Source organism: Emys orbicularis, chromosome 2, assembly GCF_028017835.1.
Source record: "Emys orbicularis isolate rEmyOrb1 chromosome 2, rEmyOrb1.hap1, whole genome shotgun sequence".
NCBI lineage: Eukaryota > Metazoa > Chordata > Testudines > Emydidae > Emys > Emys orbicularis.
Window position 1 is genome coordinate 192,059,391 of NC_088684.1, and position 23,923 is coordinate 192,083,313.

The following is a 23,923-nucleotide window of genomic DNA, read 5'->3' on the forward strand; positions in this document are numbered from 1 at the left end:
GAGAGCAGTGTACTGAATTTCAATTACAGGCCCATCAGCTACAAACCCAGTAATGGTAACAGTAATAGAGATATCACTGACGCTATAATTTGAAGAAATAGCCACTATTATCACTGAGGGCATAATGTGACCTGTAAAACCTTTATATCTGATAATAGTGCACAAGAAGGAAACTCTTGACTCTGGGAGCCTTGCTTGATTTTGCAAACACTTTTATATGTAAACTGAGCATATGTGATTTGGAAGTCATTGAGACAATATAATTATACATATTTTACAGTCATTTTTCAGAGTAGAACTGCACTTCAAAGACACTGAAAGTTGATTAATTAATGTAGCACTTAAAACTGACTAATGTAGAGTCATCTGAAAATACCAAAAAATCCGATATAGCTATTTACAATCATAAAAGAAATACTCTAAATTTGAAATGTTCGCACGTGGGAGAACATGAAACAGTTATCAGATATAGCCCACTGACAGGGAAAAGACTTATAAAACAATAGGGATGGGCCTGAGCCACAAAGATCAGAGCTGAATCCAGATCTAAACTCCCCATATGTGTTCATATCCAAGGTTTTGGTACAGCTACACAGGCAGAGACCCAGCCACAGACCTTGGACCAGGATCCAGATCAAAACACAAAATTACGATCAAGTACAGGGTTGTTCAGATCTGGAGATCTTGTTCAGATCTACCTTTGTAGGAGACAGAACATATTTTATAAAATTACAATTATTCACATCTTCATGAATTCAATCCTTGAAAAACAGAACATATAGTACTACATAGGCATGTGTTCATCAGGATGAAAGCAGACTACTGATAGAGCTATACCGTTACTTGTTTGCTAAACTTGTAGAATGAAAATGTGTGTGTATACATATACATACATACTGTGCTTTATCATTAAGAGGAATGAAGTTTGAAAAGCTCTAGAGACACTGGAAATATATTAGCGTGGAATGTATTACACAGTCTGAATGCTTTGCTAGATGTGGAATGCTATTGATAAATGCCAGGGCCGCCATTTGAAAGCTGATGAAAAGTAACTACAGTGCAGATTTACCTTTAGTGAAATATAAATTGTGGATTATTACATTCCTTATAGCTCCATCTACGAGAAGCAGTCTCTTCATAACAGGCCATTGAGGCAACTTCTGCAGTTTCTCCAGATACAGGGTTCTGTAGGCAAAAAGAAAGATAAAAATAGAATGGAAAGTTCAACATGACACCAAGAAGGATGCAGTACTGCAGAATGACTTTATTTTTGTAGTGTATTCATCTTCATATCATGTATGGTGTTTGCAGATATGATACATCTTGATTTTAGTAAGGCTTTGGACACAGTTCCATAAAAATCTAGGGAAATGTGGTCTAAATGAAACAATAAGGTGGGTGCACAGCTATTTGAAAGACAGTACTCAAAGAGTAACTGTCAGTGGTTCACTGTCAAACTTGGAGGACTTACCTTGGGAAGCCCAGCAGGGCTCTGGCCTGGGTCAGGCACTATTCAGTATTTTCATTAATGACTTGGATAATAGGATGGAGAGTAAGCTAATAAAATTTTCAGGTGACCCTAAAATGGGAGGGGTTGCAAGTACTGTGGAAGATAGGATTAGAATTCAAAAAAGCTTGACACATTGGAGACTTGGTCTGAGATCAATCAGATGAAATTCAATAAAGACAAGGGTAAAGTACTACACTTAGAAAGGAAATCAAATGCACAACAACAAAATGGAGTACTGATGAACAACAAAATGGAGCAGAAGTACTGATGAAAAAGATCTGGGGATTATAGTGGATCACAAATTTTATATGAGCCAACAATCTGCTGCAGTTGCAAAAAACACAAATATAATTCTGGGATGTATTAACAGATGTGTCATATGGGTTTAAATTACTTTTCACATTTATTAAAGAGTAGAGGTGTTACCATTACAGCAGGTTTAATCCCAAAGCCATCCTTCCTCCCTTTTAGAACATTCAGGGGATGACATTTTCCACAAGATATATTTTACTACATGGGTGTTCATGATATTTTAAATGAAACACTTTTGCACATGAGGATCTTCAAGAGGCAGTGGTGGCAGCTCCCCAAAGGGGATTATGGGACAGAACGTATGGTTGGTACCTTCCAAGTTCTATCCCCAGTTCTATCAAATGGCTTTATATGCCACTCAAACAATTTAGTGATGAAGTAGGTAAATATCAGTATCTCCAATTTATAAGAAGGGAAAGTGTGGTGCAGATTTAAGTTAGCCATGTTCACACACCAACAATGTCAGATGCAGAACTACAATATCTCTCTCTTCATTCCTCATCTTGTGCTTTATCTAAATACCATAGTGCCCCTCAGGCCAATTTAGCCTTCTGAGCCTCAGTTTCCCCAATCCATAAAATCTGGGTACCACTACTTATTTACCTACCTTTCTATGGCTGCAGACACATTAACTCCTGTATAGTATCTTTTTAAATTTTGCCTGCGGAAAGCAGTATTGCTCCCATTTTACAGATGGGGAAACCAGGTTCCTAAAGCATCTGTTTGTCACAGGTAACTTAGCGGGGTTGTATTTTAGCTTGTGACATGAATTAGAACTCTTGAAATGAATGAGCAATCAATTCTTTACAGAGCTGCAAGCTTCTGTTCACATGCGGTCTGATGTTTTGAGAATTGTAGGCATCCCTAAAGCACCAAGGTGGATTTCAACTAGCCCAGTGACTGATTGCTAATAGGATAATTTTATTGGACTGGAAAAATAGGAAATAATATATGTATATTGAAATATTAAGTATTTGCAGTGTTGCATGCGCTACTCAAGAATCTCAGAATAAGTATTATTCCTTTTATTCTTAAACGTGCATAATTATAACAAGAGATTTAGAGCCTGATCCTCATACACTTATGTGCATGAATAATCTCTCACGTGAGTCTATGGAACTACTTGTTTGAATAAGATTACTTGTTTGTGTTTGCTGGTATTTGTACTTGCATATGTTATTGGGTATAGTTTTAAAGATCCAGGCCTCAATTCAGCAAAGCACTTAAGCACATGCTTCAGTATCATTAATTTTAAGGAGTCTTCAGGAAGTGCCTAAGTGTTTTGCTAAATCTGTTTTTAGGTGCACTCTTTGGATTTCATGCATTTTCTTTTTTCAGCAGGGGGGTTCAATTTCGGATTCTTAATAGTTTGAGAGTATATAATGGCTCTGAGTTAAAAATTAACAACTAAAAAAACAACCCTCACCACACCTCTAAAGACACCCAAATAAAACAAAATCAGTGCTTGAAGATTCATTGAAATGCTAACATGAATATTCAAGCTAATTGCAGCTTTAGATGGTGAATGTCAGAATGAATTCCTTTGCCTCATGATCCCATTCAGGCTACAGAATGATACATTCTGTGGTGTTTTAGCAAATCCATAAGTCTCAGCAACTTTAAGGGAGGAAAAGAAAAAGTTTTGCACTTTTGGAATTTACCTTTCAGTTCAAGAGAGAAAGAAAAAAAAATGAGTCTCTCCCAGGGTTCTTAAATGGCCCTGTCACAAGGTAGCTGGTCTCTGTGTAGACTGAGCCAAGCTGCCCTGGACTGGAGTAGGTGAGCCTAATCCAGTTAGCTAAAGAGGCTGGGCTACACCTGGGCCTCTAAAGGGCTGCTACTCTGCAGCTGGGGACAGGCACAGCCCTGGGGAGCAAAGCTATGCTGGAGTGGAGCTAACTCATGGGTCCCTGGAACAAGGAGCAACCCAACGGCTGCAGCTCCAAGAGGGGAGCAAAGAGGGGAGCAAAGCTGGAGTGCCAGAGCCCCCTAGCAGGGGTTGCCGTGAAGCCTGGGGGCCAGGTATTGAGTTGAGAGTGTGTTCTGTTTGGAGGCCCCCATTACCTTAGTATTGAGCACCTCACAACCTCTCTATTAAGTAGGGAAGTACTATTAGCCCCATTTTACAGATAGAGAACTAAGGCACTAAGGGACCAAGGGAATTGTCCCAGGTCACAAAATAAATCTGGGGTGGAATGGGGACTTGAATCCACATCTCTCAAGTGTCAGGCCAGCAAACTAAGAACTGGACCATTCTCTCTCTCTCTCAGATTACCCTCCTTCTCTTAATTTAGAGCAGGGGAAGTCCAATTATTTTTTGTCAAGGTCCAAATTTCTTGGTCAAGGTATAGTCAAGATCTGGACTCCGGAGAAACATTTTTCACTCCACAATAATAATAAGTAAATAAAAAGATTTCACAGTCCATTCAAAAGTGTCTGGCGGCCTGCTTATTGACTTCCCCTGATTTTGAGTAATGAAGCCATTTCATGAGAGAATAAAATTAAACAATTTGGTTTAATCTGTACACAGACACACACATAAAATTCCTTTCCTAACGAAATACTTCAAATAGTGGTACTGATGTTAGGCACACAGCAATTCCTCATTCATAGGGCCCTTCATTTTCAGTTTTTAGTTTATTTAATTTTTCCCGGGAATTTAGCAGTGTTTATTACTACAACAACAAAAACAGGTGAAAATCTATGCAAAAAAACCCTTAATTTTTCTGGGTAAATATTGGCATTTATTTTGGTGGACAGAAGGATGGGGGGGGGAGTATTTAGTAGATTCATGCTTTGATTAACACAATTCAATGTGGTTTGCTGCAGAACTAAAACACAATGCCACCTCTGAGTTTAAGAAAACAATATCTCTCTAATCCCAAATAAAACTTTTCATTTGAATAAACCGTTTACTATTGCAGACTTACAAGTATTAGCCTATACATATTTACATTTAATAATTAGAACACACCATTTGCAGAATATGGAAGAGTCATTTGGTGATGGCCTGGAGGATTCACCATATATTTGGCAGCAGTTGCAGTGCCTGGAGTCACCATGGGCTAAACCCTGCAGTCTTGCAACCCAGGCTAACTACCACTGCTCTCTTGTCTTGCTGCACTAACTGCTGGTGCCTGTGTATACACAGAGGACTCAGATATGTAACATGAGGCTGATCAACAGCAAATGCAGCTCCATCCAAATCAATGCTGAATGTAAGTGAAAGAGCAACGCTGGGACACAAGTGACCACAGCCACAGCCAGGAGAGAGAAGATGGATAACACTAAAGTGGCTGGCAGCAGTAGTGAGCAAAAGCAGTTTGGCAGCCAGGAGATTTGAAGTAATATGAAATGAATGGGGAGGGTTTTTACCCATGTGATGAAGGGTTTAAAACATCTCTTTATTATCAAACTAAACTTTAAAATACGTTTCAGTATCTCTCGCTCCCCCAGACCTAATAGACAATCCTTCCACAATATCCAGTCTGTCAGTGTTCTGGCCACCACTGTAGTCCCAGCCCCTGATATACCTGCCCTAGGTTCATCTCCCTCTACTCTTCATTCCTTCCCTCCAATTTTCATACCCTTACCAATCTGAATACCCAGTCTGTTCTGGGCCTCTATGGACTTCCACAACAACTCTTAAGCTCTGCTGTCTTTCTTGCTAAACAGCTCTACACCTCTTCAGATTAAATCATATGCTTACAATTCTCTGACACTTTGCCTTCCTCGAACCTATTCCACCATCCCACTCCCTTTAGCTCTCTGACAGGGTCTTGCCAATTTCTTCAGGAAGAATAAGGATATCACACAATGGGAAACCATACTCCTTATCCTGTCCTCCAACCCTCTCTTCTTTCCAGGATATCCCTCCTATATCTTCTTCCAGCCTATCACTGTATCCCTTTGGCCTCCCTCTCCCAACCTCTTTGCCCCATATCCCTTCCACCACCCTTTTCTATTACTGTCCAGTACTGAACACCCACAATTCTCCCTAATGTCAGTGGGAGTTGCGGGTGCTCAACAGCTCTCAGGATTTGGCCCTTAGCTTACAAAATCAGGTCCTAAATTCCCTAGGACAGGGATTTGTCAATTTTACGGTAGTTGTCTGTAACACCAGTGATGTTTTACAAATAAAATCATTAAAGTATCTGTAGCTTTTTCACCCTATTGAGGTTTGACAAACATCTGTCAGGGATGGTCAAGGTATATTTAAGTCCAGCATTGGGGGCAGAGAGACTAGATGACCTCGAGGTCCCTTCCAGCCTTACATTTCTATTATTTTAGTCAACCTCTGCATAAATTCACTGAGACATTTTCTGTTCCACCCTCTTTTCCCAAATTAATATTATTTTCCAGCTTGTTTACAATATTAGTTTTAATAATAAACTATTATTAAATAAAACTATTATTAATAAACTTTAATAATAAACTACTCAAAGAGGAGTTTGTGTAAGAGCAAAAGCTTTACTAAAATTGTACGCTCTGATTATCACAGCTGACATTCTTGTCCTTCAAGTAAAATCAATAGAGCCCTGTGAATATTGAAAATGGAGATGCATAAACTTACACATCCTGAGATTCACGATGTCTTTCTGCAAAGTTTGGTTCCAATTTCTCATTCACATGTTGGATCAGGATATTTATTGCTGAAATAATTTTCCAGGCCTCACTGTCCTCTGGATATTGAGACACAAGATCAGCCATGCTTCTTCCAAGTTCAAAAAGGAATTTTTGAGGCTCATTATTGCTTAACCACTGCTGAAATATCTAGCATGTTAAAGGAGAAACAAACTTTCATTTATTACAGGATGGAAGCTCCTCTCCATTATCAGAGCCATCCCTTGGGTAGGGCGAATCGGGGAGACCACTCGGGCCCCATGCTTTGGGGTGCCCAGTGGGACAGCGTGATTGGCCGGTGCTGTCGGTCCCGGAAGACAAATCCATCACTTCCGCCCCGGGCCACGCATCCCCCTAGGGACGGCCCAGTCCATTATGCAAAACACAAACGTTCTGCACAAACCAAACCAAAATCAGATTTTCTTCCTCTTGAGTTACAACATACAATGAAAGTTTTCTCTAATGATTCATCTTTACTCAGAAGGGACTGGCTTCATGAAGGATAATGTTAAGTACAGTCAGCATGGATGCCAACTTGGCAATGCGAATACAACGTTTTCAGTTATTTTACTTGCTTTTACATACAGAGGGCCCAAACACCTTGGCCTGACTCAGCTGCTCTACATTCTGCTAGTTACAGTGATTCACTAGCAACTTCTCTTCCCTTCCTACTTCCCAACTTGCCCCTTAGGCTCAAGAGAGTAGACTAAGTAGCAGCTATATCAGCTTTATGCTGCTCAGGTCAGCTTTTACATCAAGGGCTGCCCCCTTAGGGGATGGAAGCAGGTCCAAAATCTGGCCCAGAGTGTACAGTACTTCAAGTGGTCACCACTAAAATGTCAACATTTGCCAACTGTTAGCATACAATAATATCTGAGATTATCACTGATATTGAAGTTAAATATGGTAAATACTGACCCTTATATAACAGTATTTTACAGAAAGGCAGTGTGGTCTAGAGGATAGAGCAATGGACTGGACTCAGGAGACTTGGGTTCTATTCTCTGCTCTGCCACTGGCCTGCTGAGTGACCTTGGCAAGTCACTTCCCCCTTATGTGCCTCGGTTTCCCCATCCGTAAAATGAGGATAGTGATACTGACCTCCTTTGCAAAGTGCTTTGAGATCTGCTGATGAAATGTGCTAAGAGTAAGTACTATTATTACAGTGTTTTTTTAAATCAGGAAAGCTGCTGAAGTGCACAAAATATTGATGAAAATTACACCCAAGCTCAGCTGTGCTGTCCTCAGATTAGAGTGTAAACTTGTCAGAGCAGAGACAGTGGTTGTTATTATAGTAACCTGTCCTGCACTTCTGTGACTCCATACAAATAACCTTTATCCCAAGAATACACATTTTAATTAAAGAAAAACAGCAAAAACTAAGACAGCAAGGTAGGATCCTTCTTTAAATTATGGATTCCTTAACTTTACTTCACTGGCAAAATATTTGAAACCTTTAGCCTCCCTTCTACAGGTGATTATACATTCATGGCATCACAGACCTAGCTGGATCTTGCTTTTCAAGCCACTCTATAACAGGAGAACTTTTAGGTGGCACAGTGGAGATCTAGAACTACAGCCCTGTGTTCTACTTCCAGTTTTATCCAACACTCTCTGAAATCCAAATCCATGTCTAAGTAGGGAGGCAAGGTATTGTGGGTGAAATTCACCTCTGTGCAAGTAGACAGCACAAAGCCTATGCACCACTTAAATTCTCAAATTAGGGCTTAAAGGGGAGTGGGTGCATGGTCCTTCTACTGGCCCTCTACACAGGAGTGAATTTCACTCTCTATGTTCTGTCAGGTTTCATGCCTGAGCTTCAGTTAATGAGGAGTTTTGATTAACAATTGGCTGGATAAACAGGGTTTCCATTATATTTCCATTGTAAGGACTCTCTAATGCTAACTATGCAATATGCCATTTTTTAAAAACAGAACACAGTCAGCCTGTGGTTTTGAATATTGTCTAGCTCAATAAAGGCTAATGATTGACCAACAGTATATAAGCAAAATATGTATCATATAAGCTGTCCTATTAAAGCATACCTGCATGTAGAGTTTGATCTTGTTGACAGACTGGACAAGATTGACTTTGGCCTCAAGCCATGCATGAATACAGCCGCCTTCATTATCCTCTTTGTTAGCTTTAAATTCGGACACATTGGACAGGACTGAGCATACAAACTGCTCCAGTGTGCCTTCTGTGGGAATCTGGCAGTGACAAAAGAAATAGATGAACACGTCAGAGAACCACTCAGTATTATCACCCGTATCAACTTACTTGTCGGAGAAAAAAGCAGAGCCGTCAGGCTGCTTTCAGGATGAACAAAGCCCAATTATCACAATCTAGTGATCTGCGATAGAGACTGCAAAATGTACTCTGCACATTTTGACAGGAAACCCCAAAACACACATTAGCCACTACCCAGTTGTGTGCATTTCTGGACTGATCTACATTAGGGATTTTTGCATTGGTGTAGCTTGAAACCAAATAAATGATACTGGTGCAAGCCCCATTTTACACTGTCAACAGGAATTTTACACCAGGATAGCTACACCAGTGTAGCTACACTGATGCAAAATTTACTGAGGCAAATGAGCCATTAAATGCAAAGATGTGATTGTTAGGATAGATTACTGATTTATATATATTACAGTTCACAGCTTGCAAAGCCTGACAATCCTTTTTCCTCATGGAAAGTCAATCTGACCTCTGTACCAAAATATTTTTTAATTTTCCCAGGGAAAATTCCTCTATTTCTTAATAATACTATTTCAAATCACTCTGTACATATTGACTAACTCATCCTAACAATAATCCTGTAATCAGATTTTGGTCACCTGTGAATAGGGCAATACTGGAGATACCGCAAAAAGGTTTGTCAGCAAGCCAGTTGGAACATTAGAAATGAAATTCAGGTATTCATACATCAATGCTGTGACTGTTTGGGACTGACATTCACAATCCTATATATTTCTTTAAGTAGCAGCAAAGCAGTGGCTTAAGATTCCCAGTAACAGAGTAAGGTAGGTAGATATTATTCCAGTTTTGTAGATGGCTAATCTGAGGCACAGAAAAGTCAAGTGACTTTATGGTCACACAGCAAACCACTATAGCTGGGATTAGAATTCAAGGGCTCTTGGGCGATAGTCCCATGTTCAGTTCGCTAGATCATGCTGATCCTTAGTGACAAAACGCTTCCAAGAACTCAGAGCCAAGGTTTTGATAATCTGGCCAATTCTTTAGGTACCCACATGGAAGATGTGTGTGCCAAGCTCCTTTGAAATTTGTATCAAACTCTGCCTGGAAAGCAGTACTGAAGAAGTTTCTGAAGAGTACCAACATATTCTAGTCCAACCACAAAACAGATCTGAAGCAGGAATTACTAGGTACAATGTGATGTGGCAAGACAGGTCACACATGATCATACTGATTCTTTTTGGCCTGACAAAATTTTATCTTAAAATTAGACTTTTTTTCAGAATTAGGGACACTTTTCTTTTCCACTATTTTCTCTCATGTGAATAGTCCCATTGAGTTTAATGACTAGATTACTAGAATTTACTCACATGAGGACTGGGTGAGTAATATGAAAAAGGACACAACCAAAAAAAAAAAGTCTGAAATCAGTTTAACTAACAAAAAAAACCCATAGATGGACCCCATCTTTGCTAATTTGTCACATTTTTATTTGATTTTAATGTTAAGCAGGAAAATGAGTTTTATAAGAGCTGTTTGCCCTGCCCAAAGAATGCTGACAGAAGAAATGAGACAAGAAAAGAGGAAAACATCCTCCGTCAAGTTAACCACCCACGACAGGGAGAGCTCATAGGCAGCAAAGGGAGAAAATCGGAGTTTTTCTGTAAAAAGATTTTTTAAAGGGTTCACTATAACTAGGCTTTTCCAAAAGTGATGCCCTATCAAAGCAGTGCAGGCATAATAGCTACGTTCAGCAAAGTGCCTAAGCTTGCACATGCTCGCGCAACCAGGGACAGCTGCCAGTGACCCTGGTGCCCGCATCAGTGGCGAGGCCAGGGGCAGGATTGGGGGGGCGGTACAGCCACTCCGAAGGAGCTGCCACCTGGGGCACTGACTCCTGCAAGCAGTGGCCCGACATGCTGCTGCTTTCACTGCTGCGGTTCCCGGTAGAGCTCTGCGGCTCCACGGATATCCGATTTATATCCCCAGATATAAATTTTGTATCCACACAGGGCTCTACTCATCACCAGTTTACTGGTTTGCCAGTAGAACAGAAACTCTGTGTAGACCCACTTCACTGGGGTTCATTTAAAAAAAAAAAAAAGACTTCCTCTTCTTGCAATCAAAACTGTTCTTATCACTGGGCCCGAAATAAGCAAATTTCTACCAGGGAGCACATTGTACATGGTAGAGTTTATAACACTGACGATATCTGTCTAACGTAATTTTAATCAGTCCACCTTTATTATTGCACATCTTTGTACTCATTTTCTTCTCTTTGATTCAGGATTTTAACCTTCCTTAATTAAGTGGCAACCTTCTAGATTAAACTACTAAACAATACCCACCAAAAGCAATCAAGATTTATACCAGTGAATGGGGGGGAGCTGTTATTTTAATTACAATTATTTGGTCCATGAAGTTTTCATCACATTAAATAGATGATCAAATAAATTAGCAATTGAATTAATTGGAAGACACTTTATTTGCATTTCTTCTGAAAACAGAGAAGCTGGAGTCCAAAGTGCATGAATATTAATGATTGGTGAATGCAGAGAACTTCAAATTCAGGATTTAATCTGAAAGTTTAGAGGAACCAAACCTGAACCATTCTGTGGTGGGGCGGCTGCCCCACTCCCTGAGAAAAAGGGCTGGAACAGGCCAGAGAGGCTGCGCAGGCCAGCAGTCAATCAGCAAAGGCCTGTAGAGAGCCAATCAGGGCAAAGGGAGAGGCAGCCAATCAGGGCCAGACTGGGCCCTATATAAAGGCTGCCTAGCAAGGGAGAAGGCAGTCTCTCCCTGATTAGCAAGGGAGGAGGACTGGCTCCTGAGGTAAGGAGGTAGCACCTTGGACCTAGCAGTGCTGGGCAGGCTTGGGGGAGCTCTGGCCCAGTTACCTGCCAGGCTGTGGCCCCTGCTAAAAAGGGTCGAGAAGATGCATGGGGACAAAGGGGAAATGGCCCAGGGAAAATAGGCGGACAAGATGGGAGCAAAGTAGGGCAGAGAGAGGCTGCTGCTAGAGGGTCCCTGGGTCAGGACCCAGAGTAGTGGGTGGGTCTGGGTCACCCCCTACCCTCCCTTACACTGCACCTGGCCACAGAGAAGTGGGGCCGAGACAGACTGCAACCTGCTCCTGAAATGAGGGGCTAGACTTCGGGGTTGTGGTTGGCCACCGAGGCAGGTGCAAGCCGAAGGACTGCTGTTAAACACACACACACACACTCCGGAAGGGGGTGAGACTGGAGTAGCGGGCACTGATGGAGGGCAGTGTCCTGAAGAGGACACCGCCGGTCGGGGAGCAACGTGGGTCCCAAATCAGCAGAGCAGACAACAGGTGAGATACCACATGCAGAGAGCGCTCAACAGCTGACAAGAGCTAATTCCCGGAGTAACCAGCGGGAGGCACCTGCGGTGGTGAGTCCTGACCCCGTCACACCTTCCTTTCTCTTCAGAAATAGAGTAACAACTCAGGACTCTTCCGGGCCAACATCACAATTGGTGAGTTTGCACTGTGATGCTGGCAGACCAGGTGCCAGCTCATGCCAAGGCCATTGAGCCTCACGGAACACAGACAAATGCACAGCTGGAAACCAGTCTGGCTTGCATGTCTATTACAATAGATATTAGAGTTATAAGAATGTGTTTAGGCTTTATGGGATGTGTGTATTAATCTTACTTATAATATTTGTATCCCATGTAATAAGGTAATGTTTAAGTGTTTGCTCTGTAACTATAAAAAGGTTTGCTAAAACTGTATCTCGTTTGTGTGTCTTATGATTACCTGCTTTAACCCTGTAAATAACTCATTTCTTTTTCCTACTTCATAAATCTTTAGTTAGTTTATTACAGGATTGGCACCAAGCGTAGTCTTTGGTTGGAGATCTGAGGTACAGTTGACTTGCAGTAAGTGACTGGTCCTTTGAGGTGACCTGAAGATTGTGATTTTTGGTGCAAGAGAAAGGCAGGCTTGCCTGGATGGGAAATAGACCTGAGTACCCAAGAGGATCATCTGTGACTCCATGTTCAGGCTGTTATAGTGCCTGAGTTCACACTTGATACTTGGTTGGTGAAATTTAATTATAGAACGCACATCCAATTTGGGGTTTCTGCCCTGGTTTGTGACACATCTGCCCTGAGCTTGGCATCCATGTTCATGAGTCACTCCAGAAAGTTTGACAGAACCTCTTCTAAAATAGCAGCATTTGGGGTTCAGTTCAGAGAAGCAACCAATACAAAGCAAGTTTGGACTCAATTGTTTGCCCAGATCTTATAAATATACCAGGGTTTTTTGTTTGTTCTTTTAGGCATTCATGAATCATTCCAACATTTATTTCTTAACTATTTTCTCCCTACTATTATTATTAGAGACGTTGTCATCTTTGCATGGAAAGATTCACAGCCACAGGCTTTTTTCTTTAAACATGAAGACTCAGTTTTAACACATGTGCGGATAAAGGCTGAAGTGTCATTTCTGAAAGCCCCTCTGGGAAGGGTAACAACCAAGATGGCAGAGCCCCCATCACCCTCATATTGGATGAACAGAGCCTGGCATGGAAACAATTTTTTTTCCAAAGTAAACAGGCCTCTAAACAGCTTCATATGCACAAGTGCCTGCTGAAGCTAATTGCATTTATTTTGATGGGAGCTAAGATGAGACAATTTGCAATCTTTTGGTTGCTGCATGAATTTCCATCATCGTCTCATTGTAATATATATTTACTTAACTGCCACTTCAAAGAAAATGTTGGGCAAATGGAAAACCGCTATTATTTTTTCCCCTCCTTTCATTTTATTCTGCATATTATTTCAAAAACCCACCTTTTTAATAACTCTGCTCAAGCTAGCAGCTTGTGGATGCTTTGTGGATATGGTGGCTAGGACAGCAGCCCGGACTAGCTGCCCAAGTACAATCCTGCCTGAGCCCCTGGGTACCTACTCAGGTAACTAGCCCAACATGCCTCCGGTGCTGCTGCAGCCACAGCAGAGCTTGGGCAGAGCTAGAGCTCTCTGTCTATTTGCACTGGAATGCACCCTCCCTGCTGCAGTGCCATACCCACATTAGATCTCAAGTTGCCCGTATCCCTCTAAGCTATGTCCCCTTGTGGAGGATGCAAAGAAAGAGAAGATAGTGCTTGTGCCTTAAAGGGGGAGGTTACTTGAAATGTTCTCTCCCATCTGTACCGTTTGCCTCTAAATAAAACATTCTCTCGCTCCGTTATAAATTGCTTCAAGTGATGATTGATGTTCTTCAAGAAGCTCGTCATGTATCATGATGCAAATGTTGGCTGAACAAAACCTGCAATGCTTTCATTCAAGTTTGTGGACTGATGCTGGGCGGGTGTCATTCACCCCGTATGAGATTATGCTGTCTTGTATGCAATGGCAATGCCTACTATGTAGCTACTTCTGAAAGACATTGCTTTAGCATCTACGAGGGATGAAAAGCTCTCATTAGTTACAAAGGAAACAAACAAAACAAAAAAGGAACGTTGACATTTTTAGAAATTTACCTTACTGAACTCTGCCGTATAGTTCAAGAGTTTTCCAATATGAAGATCATCTAAACCAAATCCGGATTCAAGTTCCACTTTGACTGCATGTGGATCCCACACAATATCCCAAAGAGTCAGGTTGTACCGAGAGCCTATAAGAAAAGATGAACTTAGGTTATACATTTCCTAAGTTTTCTGAATTTGTATTCTAGTAACCGATCTCTGATAGGATCCAGCTGTGACACTGTCACCTTTTTATGTGAGAGATACTAAGATGGGAGTGTGTGCATGGGAGACAGACAGAAATAGTTCATATGCACAATTTCACTAGAAGTCTGTAAAAAGCAACAAAGAGTCCTGAGGCACCTTATAGACTAACAGATGTATTGGAGCATAAGCTTTCGTGGGTGAATAGAAGTCTGGTGAGTGGAGTTAATCTAACAGTATAAGGCAAATAATACATTTGTTGAATTTTGTTCTGTTGTATTAGTAGCCAATACCAATTTTACTAATTAATTCGATATTAGAAGATACATCCCAAACAGTAAAAATACACAGTGGAGAGCTTTTACATTATTCAAGAAGGGATAAGGGTGGTATTAATGATTCAATACTGGTCCTCCAGGATGCCAAAGCCTTCATATTTTTGAACTATTCACAATTTTCACCCATCCTTAGACTTAAACAGGGTCTCAATGAGTAGATGAGACAATGGTGTAGGGAGGAGGGGTTTAGATTTATTAGGAACTGGGGAAACTTTGGGGAAAGGAGATGCCTATACAGGAAGGATGGGCTCCACCTAAATCAAAATGGAACCAGATTGCTGGCACTTAAAATTAAAAAGGTCATAGAGCAGTTTTTAAACTAAGGGCTGAGGGAAAGCCGACAGGTGTGGAGGAGCAAGTGGTTCGGACAGCACCATCCCTTAGGGGAGGATCTATTAATGGAGATTCTCTATGTCCTAGTAAGGAGGAGAGGATGGAAGATGATAAAATACAGGTAGGGTCTGATGAGAAACAGTCAAAGGAAAAAAGTCCCATTCAATTACATCATGTAATGGCAGAGCACTAAAAAGTGACAATTTTTTAAAGTGCTTATATATCAATGCTAGAAGTCTAAATAATAAGATGAGTGAACTAGAGTGCCTCGTTTTAAATGAGTGAATTGATATAATAGGCATCACAGAAACTTGGTGAAATGAGGATAATCAATGAGACACAGTAATACCAGGGTACAAAATATATCGGAAGAACAGAACAGGTCGTGCTGGTGGGGGCGTGGCCTTATATGTGAAAGAAAGCGTAGAATCAAATGAAGTAAAAATCTTAAATGAACCAACTGTACCATAGCATCTCCATGGATAGTAATTCCATGCTCTAATAATAAGAATATAGCAGTAGGAATATATTACCGACCACCTGACCAGGATGGTGATAGTGACTGTGAAATGCTCAGGGAGATTAGAGAGGCTATTAAAATAAAAAACTCAATAATAATGGGGGATTTCAACTATCCCCGTATTGACTGGGTACCTGTCACCTCAGGACGGGATGCAGAGATAAAGTTCCTTGACACTTTAAATGACTGCTTCTTGGAGCAGCTAGTCCTGGAACCCACAAAAGGAGAGGCAATTCTTGATTGAGTCTTAAGTGGAGCACAGGATCTGGTCCAAGAGGTGAATATAGCTGGACCACTTGGTAATAGTGACCATAATATAATTAAATTTAACATCTCTGTGGCGGGAAAAACCCCACAGCAGCCCAACACTGTAGCATTTAATTTCAGAAAGCAGGACTACACAAAAATGAGGAAGTTAGTTAAACAAAAAGTGAAATCCCTGGATAGAAACCTTTTAAAGACACCATAATAGATGCTCAACTTAAATGTATACCCCAAATTAAAAAACATAGTAAGAGAACCAAAAAGTGCCACCGTGGCTAAACAACAAAGTAAAAGAAGCAGTGAAGAGGCAAAAAGGCATCCTTTAAAAAGTGGAAGTTAAATCCTAGTGAGGAAAATAGAAACGAGCATAAACTCTGGCAAATGAAATGTAAAAATATAATTAGGAAGGCCAAAAAAGAATTTGAAGAATAGCTACCTAAAGACTCAAAGTAATAGCAAAAAAAAAAAAAATTAAGTACATCAGAAGCAGAAAGCATGCTAAACACCAGTGGGGCCATTGGACAATCGAGATGCTAAAGAAGCACTCAAGGACAATAAGGCCATTGCAGAGAAACTAAATGATTTTTTTGCATCGGTCTTCATGGATGAAGACGTGAGGGAGATTCCCAAACCTGAGCTGTTCTTTTCAGATGACAAATCGAGGAACTGTCCCAGACTGAGGTGTCATTAGAGGAGGTTTTGGAACAAATTCATAAATTAAACAGTAATAAGTCACCAGGACCAGATGGTATTCACCCAAGAATTCTGAAGGAACTCAAATGTGAAACTGCAGAACTACTAACTGTCATCTGTAACCTATCATTTAAATAAGCTTCTGTACCAAATGACTGGAGGATAGCTAATGTGACGCCAATTTTTAAAAAGGGCTCCAGAGGTGATCCCAGCAATTACAGGATGGTAAGCTTGACTTCAGTATGAGGCAAACTGGTTTAAACTATAGTAAAGAACAAAATTGTATGACACATGGATGAACATAACTTGTTGTGGAAGAGTCAACATGGTTTTTATAAAGCGAATCATGCCTCACCAATCTACTAGAATTATTTGCAGGGGTCAACAAGCAGGTGGACAAAGGGGATCCAGAGGATATAGTGTACTTAGATTTTCAGAAAGCCTTTGACAAGGTCCCTCACCAAAGGCTCTTAAGCAAAGTAAGCTGTCATGGGATAAGAGGGTAGATCCTCTCATGGATTGGTAACTGGTTAAAATACAAAGGATAGGAATAAATGGTCAGTTTTCAGAATGGAGAGAGGTAAATAGTGGTGTCCCCCAGGCATCTGTACTGTGCCCAGTCCTATTCAATATATTCATAAATGATCTGGAAAAAGGGGCAAACACTGAGGTGGCAAAATTTGCAGATGATACAAAATTGTTCAAGTTAGTTAAGTCCCACGCAGACTGCAAAGAGCTACAAAAGGATCTCACAAAACTGGGTGACTGGGCAACAAAATGGCAGATGAAATTCAATGTTGATAAATGCAAAGTAATGCACATTGGAAAACGTAATCCCATCTATATATACAAAATGATGGGGTCTAAATTGGCGGTTACCATTCAAGAAAGATCTTGGAGTTATTATGGATAGTTCTCTGAAAACAGCCACTCAATATGCAGCAGCAGTCAAAAAAGTGAACAGAACGTTGGGACTCAATAAGAAAGGGATAGATAATAAAACCAAAAATATCATATTGCCTCTATATAAATCCATGGTACACCCACATCTTGAATACTGCATGCAGATGTAGTCGCCCCATCTCAAAAAAGATATATTGGAATTGGAAAAGGTTCAGAAAAGGGCAACAAAAATTATTAGGGATATGGAACAGCTGCCATATGAGGAGAGATTAATAAGACTGGGACTTTTCAACTTGGAAAAGAGACAACTAAGGGGGGATATGATTGAGATCTATAAAATCATGACTGAAAAAGAGAAAGTAAATACTCCTTCTCATAACACAAGAGTTAGGGGTCACCAAAAGAAATTAATAGGCAGCAGGTTTAAAAAAAAAAGGAAGTATTTTTTCACACAATGCACAGTCAATCTGTGGAACTCCTTGCCAGAGGATGTGGCAAAGGCCAAGACTATAACAGGGTTCAAAAAAGAATGAGAAATTCATGGAGCATTGGTCCATCAATGCCTATTAGCCAAGATGGACAGGGATGGTGTCCCTAGCCTCTGTTTGCCAGAAGCGGGAATGGGTGACGGGATGAATCACTTGATAATTACCTGTTCTGTTCATTCCCTCTGGGGAACTTGGTATTGGCCACTGTCGGAAAACAGGATATTGGGCTAGATGGACCTTTGGCCTGACCCAGTATGGCTGTTCTTATGTTCTTAAACTAATGGTTAACTATTGTGAGTATTTCATTCTTTTGGATGGAAACTGCTTTTTATTATAAGAATAAAAAAAAGGCTCAGATTTTCAAAAGTTTTCAACATTGGCCTAACTCTGCTTCCACTGAAGTCAGGGTGACTTCAGTAGGAGCAGAGTTACGCCAACACTGAGTGCTTTTGAACATTTCAGCCTAAAGTAAGTGTTCAAGTTTACCATAAATTTGCTCATAGGTTCTACTTCAGTTAAGAAAGAAATGGGGACCCATTGTATGCTTTTGAACGCACTGGTTTACTGCCAATGATATTTGAGCCAAAATACCTGATTTCCTCCCCCATTTACTGAGTCAATAAGCGAAGACCCTGAGTGCAGTCATCAACATTCTCTCGCGACCGTGGAGGTTGGAAATGTCACAGGCATTGCATACACAAAACTACACTTCACTTCTTTGGAAATTCCATGTATACACATTAGATATATAAAAGGCTGCAGAATCTAAATCTGGAGCAAACATTTTTCAAATGGCCATCATTTCAGTGACATGATTCATTTTAGTCTCAAAGTTATCTAGGTTCCAGACAAATTTGGCATCGCCTCTCTTTTCTCATTCAAAGTTATTTACTTGGAACCACAGAATCATGAAACTGAGGGTACAGAAAGTTCTTTACACTAACAAGATGAAGCCCACAGCATTTTAAGTTACTTGCCTAATTAATATTTTGTGTGACCTTCAGACCGAGCCTGTCCCACTGTCTTCACACTGTGTCCTACATATGGATCTAACCAGGTTGAGAGGTATGATAGGGTGGGGCACTATTTACATAATCTCAATAAAACATTTCCAAGAAGCTAAATTTCCTGTAGCCTTCAAATCTACGTACATCCTAATCTACTCTGTAGGACAACACTTGCATTTAGATTCTTTCTACTTTTCCATTCCTGTCTTCTCGGTATTATTTCAGTTGAAAGGGAACAATGTCCTTCATTTTGCTCGATACTGTTGCTACACTTATTATTTGAGTTCCTTATTGTACACTGTAATTTGGCAGTGCCATCTATTGGAAAGGAGGATTAAACTGGTTAATGACAATAATTCAACAACAAGTCCTTAGCACTAACTAATAAAGGAAATCACAAAAAGCACAGTTAGGACCACGTTTCAAGAATCTACTTTTCTATGTAATCTATTCTTATCTTATTTCTGGCACCTGTCACTCCAATATTCAAAAAGTGGCTAGATGGATAGTTTATAGATACTGCCTTGTCCCCTTTTCTTTGAGTAGTTTAATAACCACATTGCCACATCTCCCACGTAAATCTCACAGCTTAGCCTACCAATGGCATGAAGCCATATGTGGAAGTCAGCATCTCATACCAAACCAAGCCTAACAGTGAGAAGTTACATATTGAAATGTGACAGATTATGGAGAAAACAGAAGTAAACAGCAAAGCAGATGATGGGATGCCCCCCATGCAGCGAGTGCCAACAGACCCTGCAGCGTCCCATTTATCTGAATTAGTGTGTTTAATTTGGCATGCAGTATTGAAACTGTGTGCAACTGGGCTGGAATGAATGATCACCGAGGGGTAAATAGACTGTATTGTGCTAATAGGTTTTAATGAAGATGCAACTTCTGTACTCTGGGGTTTCAGATTGTGTATAACATTTTCGCTTTTAAAATCCTGACTTAGGGCTTGTCTACACTTAAAACTCTCGAGTGGCACTGGTGTGCCACTGCAGCTGTAGTCCTTCAGTGTAGATGCTACCTATTCCAACAGGAAGGATTCTCCTGTCGGCATAGGCAATCCACCTCCCTGAGAGGCGGTAGCTAGCTCGACGGAAGCTAAATTGACCTAGCGCTGTCTACATGGGGATTTAGGTTGACTTTACACTCAGAGATGTGGATTTTTCACACCTGTGACTAACATATTTAAATTGATTTAATTTTATAGTGTAGACCAGGCCTTAGTCATAATTTCTCTCGTCTGTAAGAGATATTCATACAGTTGGTTAAAATCTTATACTGCACACAATGTTTACTACACAGGCCACCTTTTCCATAGGCCCCAACACTTCCATCCACCTGTCTGAAGCCCCCTGGGACTTACTTTCTGAATTTATTTGGGGTGGGTGGGAGGAGGGGTTGATTTGATTGTGAGGGATTTTAGGGCACAGATTTCAGTCTGTCCCATTAAATGAAATTCAATCCTGTGGAGGGGGCCAACATGCAACCTAAGTATCTCTTAGTCCTTATTTTGAGGGCTTATATGGAATTTAAGAGTCATACAGGCCTTGGGCTGCTCTTCTACACAGAAGGGGCCAATTAATCATAATCCTGATCTTATCCTGGGGAGCCATAAGTGGAAGAGGAACGGAGTGGTGTCAGCCATTCAACTGGCACAAACACCAATCTGCATTTGCAGGCCAAGATAGCGAAGGATGAGTCAGAACAATGCTCTGCTTACCACTCAGTTGAAGTGTACCTGCCTTGCCTAGTGCTTGCTGCTGGCTGTACAAGGGCCATGGTTCGGGAAAGCACTGTGAGTGAGTGTTTAAACTTGCACTCAAGTCCCGTGAGACTTCATTGATTTCAATGGGACTTCAGCACATTTTTTTTTCCTGGATGGCTGCAAGAGGGAGAGTCTGACACAGCTCCTGACCAACAGACTACACCCCTTGGTGTACAGCATGCTCTTAAGTTCTTGGCAGGATCTTGCCTGGCTGGGTGCACAAGGGAAAGCCTCCCAATGACTCCTTCTCCCTCAAACTCAGTCCATGCACCTGTGCAGCAGATGGGATGCAGCCCTTGAGCAAAGACTGTCATTTACAATAGGAGACAAAGGAAGCTTAAGGTAAGACAACCACGTTAATTTTCACTTGTATATAGGCCAAAACTTGAATCCAGTTCTCTTCACAACCAAAGGAAACTGAACTAACCCATTGTGAAACACCCTCTCCAAAGAATTACCACTAGTAAAAGGAGATCATTCTCAATGTGATCTATTGGGTCTGCACTGTGTGTTTATGAAAGGTTTGCCAAGATGCATGATACAATTACAAAAAAAATGAATAAAATGCTTAACAGACAATCAAAATGATGCCTATCCAAGGCTCTAGGTGCCCCAACGCACAATAACAATACAACGCAAATCTCAACAGTATTAAATGATTAGCTCACCAGGAGCTCAGCCAGCTGCCTACAAAAACATTATGGCTCCATCCTGACATGCCTGTAATTCATGCGGCAACTTTAAAAGAAAGAAAGCAAAACAAACAAACATACACACACAGCTTTCAATTACCTTCAAGGCTCCAGTCTTGCAAGAAGCTCAGTGCTGTGATGGTTATATTCAGTCCTATTTTCACTGCTTTGTAGAAACTTTGGTTTGATAGAACTGCATCTAAATCTTCTAAGGATGCTAAGGAACTGAAAGCAAAGTGAAAAATCAAGCACTTGTCAAAGCACGGCAGCATTGTGCGTATTCTTTGGAGAGGGCAGCAGAAGGATTGTGAAGTAGAGCTGGATGAAACTTTTTAACAACTTTCTTTGTCAAAATATGGGGTTTTGTCAAATGAAGTTTCTAGTGAAATGTTTTGCTTGACAAAGTTTTCTAAACAAAATATTCTAGAAAACCCTGAGTTGGATGAGTTTGGTGATCTGTCTGGGGTGGATACCTGAGGGTTGTCCATTATCTTGCAAAACCTGCAGAACACCTTCAAAAGACGAGCCTGAGCATCTAAATTCATAACTTTGCTAGACACTAAAATTCATGAGCTGACTAGACACTAGATTTATGGCTTACTACAACAATCTATAACCTAGTTTCACCCCTCTCCAGTCATAGGAGGGAAAGGGAGGGGTAAAAGGGCCACTTCACCTTGAATGGTCCCTTGAAATGTGTGTTAACTACTTATGCTAAACAACCTTGTATTTAGCTGTGACACTCTCCATACATGTCCCAGACCCGAAGAAGAGTTCTGTGTAGCTCAAAAGCTTGTCTCTCTCACCAACAGAAGTTGGTCCAATAAAAGATATTACACCTCACCCACTTTTTGTCTCTAATGTCCTGGGACCAACATGGCTACGATGACACTGCATGTAACAAAATCATGTAGTTTATTTTCTAAATTTCTCCAAACAGACCAGCTCTGTTGTGAAGTTAATAACATTATAAATTTAATTTGATGATACATTTTGGAATCCACACCAATTTTATCTGATGCTTCTTATAGCTTCTTCTACCCCATGGCTGTTATGCAAACGAAAATCCAACCTTTTTTTTTTTTTTTTTTTTTAAACTTAGCTGTTGATGTACTTTGCTATTTCAAACAACAAGAAATTGCAAAAAAAAAATTGCTTACCCGAAGAGCTTGGGGGGGGGGGGGGTTTGTCATTTAGACTAGGAGATACCATATGACAATTTTGCACTCCAGTCCCTTTCTCGTGTATTCATTATGTGCTAGATTCTGTTCTGCACCACCTGAGAGGTACAGCAAAGAGGACAGTCCAGAATTCTGCCTGAATTTTTCATGAGCTGGAAGCTCTAACTTATGGCAGCCTCCTACAGCTATCAGTGAGCTTCTCTGCCACCCAGAATGGCCTAGATCTGAGCATTAAGGCCGCTTTTTCTCAAGACCCCAACCTGCCCCCGGCATGCTCAATGCTGCAAAGGGGCGCAGGCTGCATTCTTTGAATTCTCACACAGGCCATTGTGGTTTATGTATGTCACCATGGTATATAGAAGCAGGGGCTAGAATTTGGCCCAATTCACTGTGGCCAGGGCCAGCTCTACTGTTTTTGCCACCCCGAGCAGCGCGCCCCGCGGACGGCGGGGGCAGTCCATGTGCCATTAGGGCGGCATGCGCGTTTCCGCGGCGACGGCAATTCGGCGGCAGCTTCTGTCTTCAGCCGGAAGACAGAAGCTGCCGAATTGTCCCTGCGGGCAGCTGAACATAGAAGCTGCTGCCGAATTGCCGCCGCGGACAGCTGAACATAGAAGTTGCCACTGCCGTGGAAACACGCATGCCGCTCTAACGGCACACAGACTGCTCCCGCCATCCTCGGCGGCAATTCGACGCGCTGCTTGGGGCAGCAAAAACACAGGGACTGCCGCCCCTTTCAGATTGCCGCCCCAAGCACCTGCTTGGAATGCTGGTGCCTGGAGCCGGCCCTGACTGTGGGTTACATTGAGTCAGTTAGGCACAGTGCAGATTAAGGGACAGTGAGGAGTTCAGTACCAAGGGGAAAGCATCTTAGATACATTCTTCCTGAAAGCAATATGCCTCTCTGAACTCCCTGTCATGGTTGCTGCTACAACCTTTATGGGGGGCAGCCTGCACTTTGTTGCATACAACTTCCATTCTGTGGCCCAGTGCTGAGATGGTGTGGGGCCATGATCCCACCTCCTCCCTGCCATCTTTGGAGCACTGTGCACCCTTTGGGCATTGGGGAGGGAGCAGGAAAATGAAGTAAAGGATACAAGGGATAAAAGATTGACCATCTTTATATTCTGAGACAGCAATCATGTGAGCAGTAGCTTCTATACCGGGGTGGCCAACCTGTGGCTCCGGAGCCATATGCAGCTCCTTGAATAGGCACTGAATCCGGGGCTGGAGCTACAGGCACCAACTTTCCAATGTGTCGGGAGGTGCTCACTGCTCAACCACAGGCTCTGCCACAGGTCCTGCCCCCACTCCACCCCTTCCCGCCCCCTCCCCTGAGCCTGCCGTGCCCTCCTTCCTCTCCCCGCCCCCAGAGCCTCCTGCACGC

The 23,923-nt window shown here is 41.5% G+C and overlaps 1 protein-coding gene across 1 annotated transcript in view; it reads right to left on the reverse strand.

Annotated features, from left to right (window-relative positions):
• ABCA13 (ATP binding cassette subfamily A member 13) overlaps positions 1-23,923 on the reverse strand; it is a 300,907-nt gene that overhangs the window by 232,822 nt on the left and 44,162 nt on the right. The window contains exons 7-11 of the mRNA XM_065398392.1: positions 21,456-21,580; positions 14,155-14,288; positions 8,491-8,655; positions 6,396-6,595; positions 1,070-1,185 (exon numbers count right to left, since the gene is read on the reverse strand). Coding sequence (XP_065254464.1) covers positions 1,070-1,185; positions 6,396-6,595; positions 8,491-8,655; positions 14,155-14,288; positions 21,456-21,580 — 740 coding nt within the window. The remainder of the gene's footprint in view (positions 1-1,069; positions 1,186-6,395; positions 6,596-8,490; positions 8,656-14,154; positions 14,289-21,455; positions 21,581-23,923) is intronic.